This window comes from Hypomesus nipponensis, chromosome 16, assembly GCF_054491055.1.
Source record: "Hypomesus nipponensis isolate SF chromosome 16, ASM5449105v1, whole genome shotgun sequence".
Lineage (NCBI taxonomy): Eukaryota > Metazoa > Chordata > Actinopteri > Osmeriformes > Osmeridae > Hypomesus > Hypomesus nipponensis.
This window is the reverse complement of record NC_140376.1, coordinates 2,642,913-2,654,471: the sequence shown is the minus strand read 5'-3', so window position 1 is coordinate 2,654,471 and position 11,559 is coordinate 2,642,913. Positions and strand designations below refer to the sequence as shown.

At 49.5% G+C, this 11,559-nt stretch overlaps 2 protein-coding genes across 3 annotated transcripts; one reads left to right on the top strand and one right to left on the bottom strand.

The window, feature by feature from the left end:
* The first annotated feature begins 394 nt into the window (after positions 1 to 394).
* LOC146254359 (uncharacterized) lies at positions 395 to 4,313 on the top strand. Its single transcript, XM_084676373.1, has 6 exons — positions 395 to 509; positions 1,699 to 1,731; positions 1,933 to 2,226; positions 3,032 to 3,361; positions 3,688 to 3,776; positions 3,852 to 4,313. Exons 1-6 carry the CDS (start codon positions 467 to 469, stop codon positions 3,972 to 3,974), a joined length of 912 nt encoding a protein of 303 aa, XP_084532499.1. The 5' UTR covers positions 395 to 466; the 3' UTR covers positions 3,975 to 4,313.
* A 263-nt stretch (positions 4,314 to 4,576) lies between these two features.
* On the bottom strand, positions 4,577 to 10,814 carry mysm1 (Myb-like, SWIRM and MPN domains 1). 2 transcript variants are annotated; one of them, XM_084676371.1, is made up of 20 exons: positions 10,689 to 10,814; positions 10,197 to 10,269; positions 10,032 to 10,102; positions 9,829 to 9,903; positions 9,659 to 9,737; positions 9,372 to 9,470; positions 8,678 to 9,206; positions 8,339 to 8,513; positions 8,121 to 8,251; positions 7,849 to 7,952; positions 7,467 to 7,544; positions 7,297 to 7,379; positions 7,068 to 7,119; positions 6,337 to 6,387; positions 6,157 to 6,231; positions 5,862 to 6,050; positions 5,641 to 5,773; positions 5,444 to 5,549; positions 5,298 to 5,355; positions 4,577 to 5,161 (listed from the first exon to the last, which is right to left on the bottom strand). In XM_084676371.1, the coding sequence occupies exons 1-20, from the start codon at positions 10,745 to 10,747 to the stop codon at positions 4,817 to 4,819; spliced, it is 2,565 nt and encodes an 854-aa protein (XP_084532497.1). In that variant the 5' UTR covers positions 10,748 to 10,814; the 3' UTR covers positions 4,577 to 4,816. The 2 variants fall into 2 exon arrangements, with proteins under 2 accessions (XP_084532497.1, XP_084532498.1); XM_084676372.1 differs by having other exon boundaries at positions 9,832 to 9,903.
* Between the last annotated feature and the right edge of the window lie 745 nt (positions 10,815 to 11,559).

Here is an 11,559-nt window from a genome sequence, read left to right as displayed (position 1 = left end):
CCTTAAGGGCTGCGCACTGTTCCAAAAACAGTGGAGTGAGATTTGGTGGGGCCAACCAATATTGCAAAACTGCAAAGCAACCCCCCCCCCTCCCACCCCGAGACCCCCCCCACCCCAGTTATCTCAGGTGTTTGCGCGTCTATGTTAATTCACTCCGTGTGCCAGTGCCTGTGTCCAATACTGTTGACAGCGTTAGCAGAGCTACTTGGTTGACATTTCCTTTTCAGCATGAGATATATAAGGTGTGAAGTGAGAGCGCGTGAGCTGGTTGAAGTGCATGAGAGATGGCAGCCGCAGCTTGCTTATCAGAACCACGTCGATGATGGCCGATTAGCTGGAAGAGTTGTGGTAAGGCGTCACAGGAAATAGAAGAGATATAGATTATGGAAGCTGCCTTTTCTGCCCTCAGCCCGCTCCCCAGTCAGAAGTCTTCTACAGCCCAGTGGAGACCCAGTCTGAGAGAGAGATGGTTCCTGTCCTGATGCTGGTGGTCATGTTCTGGAGCACAGGTAGGGCTCTGTTGTATCTGTACAGTGTAGGATACAGTACTCTAGGGGGTTAAATATTGGTCAAACATCCAAAACTCATTCCCCTGTGGTTGAAAGGAAGATGGGAAACTGAACAGTGTATTAGCATGAACCAAATAATAATAAATGTCTTATACTGGTATAGGCCTGTATTGGTGTATATTCACATTTAGTCATTTAGCAGACGCTCTTATCCAGAGCGACTTACAGTAAGTACAGGGACATCCCCCCCCCGAGGCAAGTCGGGGGGGAATGTCATTTGTCACAGTGGGGAATCGATACGGCAACCTTCTGATTACAAGCCCGACTCCCTCACGGCTCAGCCATTTGACTCCAACCAACCATCTAATATAGTGCTGTCCTATACTGGTATAGACCTGTATTAGTGTATAGTACCGTCCTATACTGGTATAGACCTGTATTAGTGTATAGTGCTGTCCTATACTGGTATAGACCTGTATTAGTGTATAGTACTGTCCTATACTGGTATAGACCTGTATTAGTGTATATGGTACTGTCCTATACTGGTATAGACCCGCATAAATGTATTTTAGAAAGAAGAAGGTGTTTTGTGCTTAAGTTACGTTTGTGAAAAGAAACAAGCACATGAAACATAGCTGTTAAATAAATAAATTAAACACAAATATACTCTTGCACAATCACTCTCTCTCACACACACACACACACACTAACCCTCAAATACACACCAATACACACATACTACCGTGGGCATTCTTACACACACTAACCTTTTCTCTCACACACACACTAACCCTCACACACACACACCCTAACCCTCACACACAGGCACACACACACACAGGTACACACTCGCGCACACACTCTCACGCCGATACGCACACTACCACAGGCACTCATACGGACTGAACACAGGACAGCATTAGCTACAGGGGCTGTTCCAGGCAGCACACAGCTACCAGCTAACAGGTTCTCTACAACCAGGAGCTGTGTTTGTTGGCCCAAAAATACTGGGTATTATACCGTAAAGGAAATCTGAATAGGATCTGAAAGAATCTATTCCTTCATGAATGATTGCACGTCTGGCCAGACCATAGCTATGGACGTTGTGGTAATAGAGCTGTCTTGTTCTGGTGTAGACATACAGTACTGGAAAGTCATGGTGAGGTTCTGTTCTACATTGTCTCCTCAGGTCTCCAGGATGAAGTCACTGATGAACCTCCAGGTTGGTAGAATATGCTACCATGGCAACTAACAGGCTGTTTAAGACTACTGTTTTGAATTATGAAAGTACATGACCTAGTCTAGTGTCTGTGTGTCAGTCTAGGGAAACAACTATTTTAGGGTTGGGGTTAAAGGTCAGGGGTTGTTTCTGGACAGGACTGGACAGAGAGTCAGAGGACCTGACTGTCTCCTGTCTCTCCAGGTTCTGATGTGAGGCTGGAGGGAGGAGATGGTCGCTGTGCTGGTGGAGTGTTGATGAAACACCAGGGAGAGTGGAGGAGAGTGGGCTGGATGTCTACCTGGGACCTGAGAGCTGCAACTGTAGTGTGCAGACAGCTGGACTGTGGTTATGCTGTTTCAACAAGATACACTCATGATAAACATACTGTATGGAGGTTTAGATCTCGCTGTGTTGGGTCTGAGTCTGCACTGAGGGAGTGTGTAACAATGGAGAGAAAACTTTCCACTTCCCCTACCCTGGAGGTGACCTGCTCAGGTAATACACACATCATGTTGTTATATTCAGCTGATGATGTTGGCAGTCACACATTACTGAGTCTCAACCTATCACAATAGCTCTCAGCACATTACAGCAGATACATATCTACATTGTTTTAAATGCTAATGAAGGTTTTCTAGATTTACTTAATTCAAGGCTGTTATCTGTTTTGTAACCTTAGAAGAAGGATTATTGCCCTCATAAGCTCCTGTCATTTCATAACACGTGCCAAGAACCATAAGTGAGCTTTGTGTTTAGACCTACATGTAAACATTTTTTTCAAAGCATTTGAACTTGAAGGTTAGTTGCTTCTTACATTCTTGTTTGTTTACGGTTCTTCTTCTTTCTTGTCTTATAAGGAGGGTTTTCCGGGATTGCCTTCTCGCTTCTGCTGGTAACCCTCGTGTTTCACGTCACAACGCTGTGAATTGTGGGCAATTCCCTTAGCCAAAGTCTCCCAAAATGCAGACTTATGAAAAATGGGCCTAAAGGGCCAAAAATGTCTGCCAAAGTGCCCTTACGCACTTAATTTGACAGTAGAACAGCCCTGAGTCCTTACAGAGTTAGAGAGAAGGCTTCTGTGAGTATGGAGATTGAGATTGGGGGTGAGTCTCCACCTGTCACAGTAGCTGTTATTAAAGATTTACAGCAGACTACTGCCCCCTACAGGTGTCATCAGGAACAGTCTCTGGTATCATGATGTTATTGTTTACAGTTTCATGCTGATGGGATTATGACAGTTGAAGGAGACAAGTGTTTGTCCTGCTGTTTGAATGTTCTCTCTTTACTCCTTTGTTTGCAGATATCCTGTTCCAGCCCAATATCTCCCTGTCTTCCTCCATGCTAGGGGTCTCCCAGGACCAGCAGCAGGGGCTGCAGGTGTTCAGGGACCACAGCTTCACCATCACCTGCTCCATCCAGCCACAGTACCCAGGAGGCTCCTTCCACCTCATCTTCACTGGCTCCAACACAACCCTGACACACACCCTCACAGCTGTCAATCACTCTGCCAACTTCCTGTTTCCTGCTGCAGACCACGCCCACAAAGGAAATTACAGCTGTGTTTATGAAGTCTACGTTTTCTCTCATAAATTCACCTCTGAGAGTGAGCTCCTCTTTCTCGCTGTTGCAGGTTAGTGAAAATGGTGTGCAAAACCACAACCTGCAACTTTTAAGTCCATCAAAAGGGCTGCCTATAAACTTTTCTGGAAACTTAGTGGGGGCTGGTCTTGAGTAAACCTAACTGCCAGTCATTTGAGTCCTGTGGTGATCTGCAGGTAGACACCTCCAGAATGTGTCAGTAGCAGTCACCTAGGTCACTGCTCAGCTCCACACTCTAAAAACAAGTAGCAGCACATTAGACTGGAGATGGAAGTTACAGGATGTGTCTTTACCTTGGTAGTTGACATCCTGATCCGATGATGATCACTCTCTTCATCCGCGGTGTTTCTGTTCCAGCCAATCATCTGCCAGCTTTCATCGTCAGAGTGGTGGTGGTGCTGCTGACTCTGCTGACGTCCAACACTGCCCTCTATCTGTACTTTAAGGTACTGTCGTTTGTTCATGTCACATTTCTCCATGTTTTCCCCTTTTCCTGAGTCTCTTGTGTTGTGTCTCTCCAGACCCCCAGGAAGCCTGCAGAGAGGGGGAGCATGGAGCTGGTCTCCCTGCATTCCAGTGCTGAAGCTGGGCCAGGAGAGGAGAGAGCAGCCCAGAGGATGGAGCAGGAGGAGAGTGCTGTCTAGATGCTGATCTGAGGTCAGTCATGGAGTCCCTGCCAATGGTGACTGACAGCACTGGGAGAAGCTGGTCTGATCCTGGATCTGGGTCTTTGGACCAGTTCCACCGAGATTACTTTAATATCGGCAACATCATCGAGTGTTAATCACCGTTTTATCTTTTCTTGTTAGAATAGCTGTTGAAATAACTGTTGATGGTAACTTTTCTTTTCTATAGCACATATATGTTTCATCATGGTTGCTTCATTATTAATGTTTACTTGAATAGCTTAGTATCTGTAATAGGAGTAATATTGTGTTTTTCTCTTTTTGTAAAATATTTTTTTGTACTTTTATTTGAATTTATTTTGTATACACAAAAAGGTTTTGAAAGGTTGAAATAAAAATTGATTAAAAAGTTTCTAAACAAAAGTTTGCATCATTGATGAGTACTTCATGATGACTCTACTGTACTCTATTGTACTCTGCTTTCTTCGACAGTCTTTCATGCTTTCATCTTTCATCAACAGTCTGACCAATGTCCCTAACAGTCGCTACAGGTCGCTTTAGCAGTCTCCTTTGTCGTCAAACAACGTAATTTTTAGAATGATGCTGAATAACAAAGGTGGTAAACTCGCTAAAGTCTTCTTTGTTTTATTAGTTTATACTTATACCAGATCCAGATCTGGTTCTGTCGAGGTAAAGAGAGCACTATCTTACACACCATGAAACACTGTCAACAGATAACACACACCATCTAAAGTTGATAGTTAAAAACTTGTTGCATATAGTATGACTTTGCAGTAATTTAACAGTCCAACGGTAACCAGTCTTAAAAAGTATATACACAGAATACAATCGTAGGGAGATTAGAGTAGATAGTCGTGGCCTGTGAGCAGTACAGATCCTAGGTTTAACTGGAAGGGACTGGGGGGCTGTGTGTCGTCTGGAGGGGGGGAAGACTCGGGGTCCCAGTCTGGCTCCACGTCCTGGACCTCCGTGGTCTCCGCCCCACCTCCACCCCCTGGCTCAGGGAAGGGGAAACTGTCTGTGTCAGCAGGCTCTTCTGGGGAACTGGAGGTTCTCCCTTCGTCCTGGTTGATCGGGTGCTCGACGGCAAACTGAGACTGGAAGAGGGTCTGGACGTGGGTGAGGAAGGGGTCTCCCTCCCCGTCTGCCAGGGGCTCCAGGTACCGGGCGAGAGAAGACAACATCTGGAGAGAGGGAGGGAGGGGAGGGGGAGACAGAGAGTGAAAAAGAGGCAGAGAGAGGGAGAGAGGGGGCGGGGGGGTGAAGACCCAGGGTAGAGAGGAGATGTTTCTCCTCGAGGGCTGGTGTGTGTGGTCCTACCTTCTCCAGGCAGGTGAGGTGAGAGTCTCTCCTGAACATCCTGCTCATCTGAACTCTCCTGTTCAACACAGACACACAGCCAGCTCACAAACAAGAACACAACACTGCTCCAACCGTGTGTGTGTGTGTGTGTGACCAGGGCTCACCCGTGTGTGTGTGCGTATTTCTGGACGATCCACTGGGCCCTCCGGGTCATCTGACCCCAGTCGGGGACTTCCTGTGAGGACAGGAAGTCGAACCTGTAGGGGAGCTCTGACAGAACAGAGACACAAGAGGCGACACACTCAGAAACCACACTCCACCTGAACGCCCACGGGTACAGGTGTGTGTGTGTGTGACTCACTCTGAGGCCCAGTGTGGCCCTGGTGCGTGCTGACCACCAGGCAGGTGGTGTGGGAGTGGGGGGAGGTGTTGGAGGGGTCGTAGGGGCTCACTATCATCCCTATGAAGGGGGCTCCGCCACGGGAGAAATAACTCTGCAGAAGACACAAACGTCAACACACACATAGGGTGTGGATGCATAAGTGTGTGTTTGTGTGTGTGTGTGTAGGGGTGGGGGGGTACCTGGAACTGGTCCTGGGTGTGGATGTCCCTGAGGGAGGGGTTGGGGTGGAAGGTGGGGTGAGAGTGGTACCAGCCCACCACACTGTGTCCCAGGGCCGACAGCAGCTCACAGGCCTGAGTCTGGGACAGGGGGTCCATCTCACACTGGAGCCCTGTGCTCACGCTGTTACACGGCTCAGCTGCAAAGATCTGCATACACACACACACACACATCCACACATGAGACACGGTCACTCATGTACAAACACTTTTACTTTCTTTTTTTCATCATCATCCTCCTCCTCCTCTTCCTCACCTGCAGGACTTTGTCTTCCTCGTTGTAAGCCCCCCCCAATAACCCGATGACCTCACACCTGGACACATGAGCATGCTGGGAAACACACACTCAGTTGGTGAGTTCATCTCAATCATGGAACGGCCATTACTGTCATCACAGTGAGAGAGCAAGAGAGAGTGTGTGTGTGTGTGTGTGTACCATATCCATAATAAGGAGGGCCTCTGCACAAACGATCACTTGGAAGGGCTCCTGGAGACAGAGATACAGGGGGGTTAGAGGCAGTAGCAGGTCAGAGGCAGTAGCAGGTTAGAGGCAGTAGCAGGTTAGAGGCAGTAGCAGGTCAGAGGCAGTAGCAGGTCAGAGGCAGTAGCAGGTTAGAGGCAGTAGCAGGTCAGAGGCAGTAGCAGGTCAGAGGCAGTAGCAGGTCAGAGGCAGTAGCAGGTCAGAGGCAGTAGCAGGTCAGAGGCAGTAGCAGGTTAGAGGCAGTAGCAGGTCAGAGGCAGTAGCAGGTCAGAGGCAGTAGCAGGTCAGAGGCAGTAGCAGGTCAGAGGCAGTAGCAGGTCAGAGGCAGTAGCAGGTCAGAGGCAGTAGCAGGTTAGAGGCAGTAGCAGGTCAGAGGCAGTAGCAGGTCAGAGGCAGTAGCAGGTCAGAGGCAGTAGCAAGTCAGAGGCAGTAGCAGGTCAGAGGCAGTAGCAGGTCAGAGGCAGTAGCAGGTCAGAGGCAGTAGCAGGTCAGAGGCAGTAGCAGGTCAGAGGCAGTAGCAGGTCAGAGGCAGTAGCAGGTCAGAGGCAGTAGCAGGTCAGAGGCAGTAGCAGGTCAGAGGCAGTAGCAGGTCAGAGGCAGTAGCAGGTTAGAGGCAGTAGCAGGTTAGAGGCAGTAGCAGGTCAGAGGCAGCAGCAGGGTTACATGTGACTAACTGATCTGTTCACCTGTCTGTCCTCTCCGAACGCCCGGCACGGAATCAGCTGGAAGGGATCAAACCTGAGGACAGAGGCAGGGAGGGAGCGGGGGTGAAAGGAGAGAGCGAGAGGGAGCGAGAGAGGGGTCAGTGTAGCTGTTTTCTTAGTGTGGTTAATGTCCTTCCTTCGTGGACCAGGTGTGTGTGTGTGTGTGTGGGTGTGTGTGTGTGGTGCTGGCTGGCGTCCAGCCTCCGCTCACCCTCGGAGCCTAGGGACCTTGGAGGGGCGGGGCTGCCTGCTCAGCTCCTCCTCTCTCCTCCGCAGCTCCTCCACACTCAGGTGCTGAGGGGGGGCACCACAGGATCAATACACCACCACATCTACAGAAGAGTGTGTGTGTGTGTGTGTGTGTGTGTGTGTGTGACGTACCTCGTACGTCTGTCCCTCCAGATCTTTAGGATCACACCAGTTCCCCCCCAGATCCCTCACACGCCTCTTCCTGGTCCGCTAGACACACACACACACACCTAATGAGCAACCAGCAATACAGGAGCTGTTCATGTCCTAGGTCAGGGCTGAGAGGTCAGGGCTGAGAGGTCAGGGCTGAGAGGTCAGGGCTGAGAGGTCAGGGCTGAGAGGTCAGGGCTGAGAGGTCAGGGCTGAGAGGTCAGGGCTGAGAAGTTAGGGCTGAGAGGTCAGGGCTGAGAAGTTAGGGCTGAGAGGTCAGGGCTGAGAGGTCAGGGCTGAGAGGTCAGGGCTGAGAGGTCAGGGCTGAGAGGTCAGGGCTGAGAGGTCAGGGGTCAGAGCTCACCATGCTCTGCAGTCTCTGGGCCAGCTGGTAGGAGTCCAGGGCATCTCTGCCCTCCCTGGGCCTGGCTCGGTCCACCACCCTGGGCCGGTTATACACCGCCTGCTCTGCAGGGGGCGACAGAGGATCCAGGACCAGATCAGTCAGGAGAGAGGGAAGAGGAGGCCATGAAGCAAGACTTTAAGAGACTGATGTTGAGGTGCTGATGTCTGTAAGCTTCTGTAAAGCTTTAACATGTATGTGTATGTTCCATGGCTCTGGTCAGTCCTAGTTACCACAGTTGAAGTTGATGGCTCCTATCAGCTCGAGGTAGGTGTGGATCCTGCCAATACAGTTGACATCTCCACAGTTCTTCAGGCCTGGACGTACCGACGTCTTGTTCAGGTACCTGGGCTTACTCCTTACCCTGTCACACACACACACTCGTTACCCACTGGTTTACCACAAGTCCAGGAGTATGTCTGTGTGTGTGTGTGTGTGTGTGTGTGTGTACCATTGGTCCAGAATGTAGTTTCTTATCTTCAGGTATCTCTCTGGTGTCTTGGACGAACGTCCCTCAAAGAACTCTGGGAAAGCCTGCTTCTCCTCCTCAGCGATGGCCTCCGCGTCCAACTGGACTTCCTGTTCTGGGGCCTTCAGCTCCTCCTCTTCCTCTTCCTCCCCTTCCTCTGTGATTCGTTCAGACACAGACATCTTTCATCAAGACATAATGTAGTTGGCACAGGCTGTCCGGGCCCACTAAAGATCACATCTGTTGTTTTAACACAGAAGAACATGAACAGAGGGAGAGGGGATGGACACCAGCTCCAGATGTCCCCCAGGTATGGATTACCTGCATGGCTGCTGTCTCCTTCGTGACTTTCTTCTTCAGGGCTCTCTGGTTGGCTCTGGTGAGGCCCCCCCTCCATCCTGGTCTCTCCCTCCTCCCCAGCCTGGAGGTCGCTGAAGGGCGATGAGGGCACCTCAGCCTGCCCATGAACGGCAGCCTGCTCTGGGCAGGGCACGTGAAGGAGACAGGGGGGCCTGGGTCTCTGACCGAGAGGGGATGGAGGGTTGTGGATGGACTGGTCCTGTGTGTCCCCTCCTTGGACGTTCTCTCCCAGACTGGTCTCTCCCTGCTCTGGCTCCGTGCGAGGGACGTCCCCGCGGGGGGGCTCCCCAGACAGGACTCCCCCTCCCCTGGCCCCTCCCTCGTCGCTCAGGTCGTCTGTGATGTCCACCTCCTGCTCCTCGTCATCAGACAGCCTCTCGATGCGCACGGCGTTGGCCAGCGCGGCCGCATGGCTGGAGCTGGACTCTGGGGCTCGGCCCGGGCCCTCCTCACCAGAGGGGGGCACTGCAGAGCTGGGCTCGGATTTATCCTGCAGGCAGAAACCGGAGGAGATGGACAAATCTAATAAGCCTGGAGAGAACAATGAGGACACACCCAGATTGTAAGAGAAGAGAGGAAGAATGGGAGAGAGAAAGGAGGGTGACAAGAGGAGGAGGGAGAGAAAGCGAGGGGTGGAAAGGGAGGGCAGCTGTACCTTGTGCTTGAAGTACTGACGTGCGTAGCTCTTCACCTGGAGGACTGTCTTGCTACCTAACAGCTTGGAGATCTTCGTCCACCTGCGACCAAACTGAGTCTGGACCACACAGAGCAGAGACACAGCTTAACACCTTCCTGAGGACGGCAAAGGAGAGGCTCTATCCAGCTACAGTCTGGCTGGAGGACTGGTCTACCTAGCTGCTGTAACTAGCTGCTTTACCTCGCTACAGTGTCTGGCTAGCCAGCACACAGCAGTGGTCTGGGCTGGGGTGGATGTAATCTTACCAGGCCTATCTCAAAGAGCTCCTTCTCCTGTTGAGACCAGCGACTGGAGGAGCCAGGGACAGAGAGCTTGGCTGGAGACCTGGAGGAGAACACAACGGTGGTTACCGTGGGAACCTGGATAGGAGATGACCACAGCAGACTGAGCACGAGTCGACGGAGGCAGAACTCACTTCTTCACTTTGGGCTTGGAGGTTGGGTTATTCGGCCAAACATTCTTTGGCATTTCCTTTCCAGTCAGATAATACCTGAAGTTACGCTTAAGGACAATACTAGACATCTTAAAGAGAGTGATACTGATATACAAATAGTATTTTCAAATTACATTTAAACATTTTTAGGCTTGATCATGGTAGTACGTGTATGGGAGGGATACTGTTCTTCGAGTAACATGTTCTCTATGACTTCTCTGTTCTCAGCAGTGATGGTGCTGTCTAGTTCCCATGGCTGGAGAAGACACAGGAAAATATTCATATTAGCAATCCACTTGAGTAAGTGAAAAGTTAACAAGTATAATTTGACTGCCCGGGCCAACAGTTACCAGGATTCCAGTGCTGGTCTTCCAAGCTGACTCCAGGAACTGGTTTTGAAGAAGTCCGTCTCCTTCCAAGGTTCTAAAACGGAAATGACATCTCAACATTTAACATAAAGCCAAACACTTTTAGCCGACTGAGTACATATTGTGCACGCAGTGCTAGTGTGGGCGTGACAACGGTGTCAGCACTACTGCTACAAGACAAAACAACAGCAGCACATTTAGAAGGAAGATACATATTTTACATATGCAATATTTCACATAAGCAACAAACTCAAACTTGTGTACCAAAATGGCTATCATTATTAAATTACTATGCGTTATCAGTTGTCGTAGCTCATCCGAGTCTGCCAGTGCTAGCTAATTTTGCTAGCTAGGCTCGCTAGCTTGTATAGCTTAGTGTTATCTACTACTGTACAATGCTGTTGTACAGTTTGCGAGTTTCAATTGTTAGTATATTTTTCTTTGTATATTTATAAGACATTACAGGGTTCTTACCCCACACTGGCATCATACTCATCACCCTCAATATCAACAACATCCAATTCGTCCGCCATGTTGTTTCCATCAACAGGAGCCGGGGCGTTTCCGCTAGTGGATTCCCTCTACAGCGCACCCATGTGATTGGCGTGAGAACAGACCGTGCCAATCAGAAAGATGACATCCTTCACAAGTACAGATACTCGTTCAAAAATACGGATCGTTACTTAAACTTGTTTTAGTGTCACGCTGGTAACTAGACCTCACATCATATTTGGGTAATTGTCAACCTTTTTTTCAAATATTTTTTAGACCTTTAGAATCGTTTTTTCGAACCTTGTTAGAAACGTTTTTTTGTAACATTTCAAGAATTTTTGCATTCTTCGTATGGCTCTAGTAACAACAATCACAAACTGCTTTGCACATGAAACGAATCAATTTGCATTTCCGGTAGTAAGACCACTTACATAGAACTACACTACAAGACATTAACTGATAGAACCAATAGTATGAAAACCCATAAATGGACGGGCCACCAAGTGGCACTGTCGACCGTTAGACCCTTGAGGCCTTCTCTTCTTCCATCAAAAGGCCTGTGCATTCCAAGACTCAGCCATTGTATACTTTGATGAAGCCATTAGATTCCCGTTCCTGCTGTGAACCCAATCTCCACATTCCCCGTCCTGAGTGCTGCACGTAATGTAGCCTGACAGACACAAGACATAATGGCAAAAATCTCGCTAACACAACTGCAGGATACTCCGCCAGGCCAGTAAATGTGGTCGGTGAGTACGAACGAAGTGTTGATCTTCAGGGATGAAATCCAGGCCATCCTTTAAAACCCACCAGGATATCTGAAGCTCTAGTCAAGCTGCATCTATAGGGACTG

Coding starts and splice junctions, on each gene's coding strand:
- LOC146254359 (XM_084676373.1), top strand. CDS start 467: ATGGTTCCTGTCCTGATGCTGGTGGTCATGTTCTGGAGCACAG. Junction 510..1,698: donor GGTCATGTTCTGGAGCACAG/GTAGGGCTCTGT, acceptor TTGTCTCCTCAG/GTCTCCAGGATGAAGTCACT. Junction 3,362..3,687: donor CCTCTTTCTCGCTGTTGCAG/GTTAGTGAAAAT, acceptor TTTCTGTTCCAG/CCAATCATCTGCCAGCTTTC.
- mysm1 (XM_084676371.1), bottom strand. CDS start 10,747: ATGGCGGACGAATTGGATGTTGTTGATATTGAGGGTGATGAGTATGAT. Junction 10,103..10,196: donor AGACCAGCACTGGAATCCTG/GTAACTGTTGGC, acceptor TGTCTTCTCCAG/CCATGGGAACTAGACAGCAC. Junction 7,953..8,120: donor AGCCATCAACTTCAACTGTG/GTAACTAGGACT, acceptor CGCCCCCTGCAG/AGCAGGCGGTGTATAACCGG.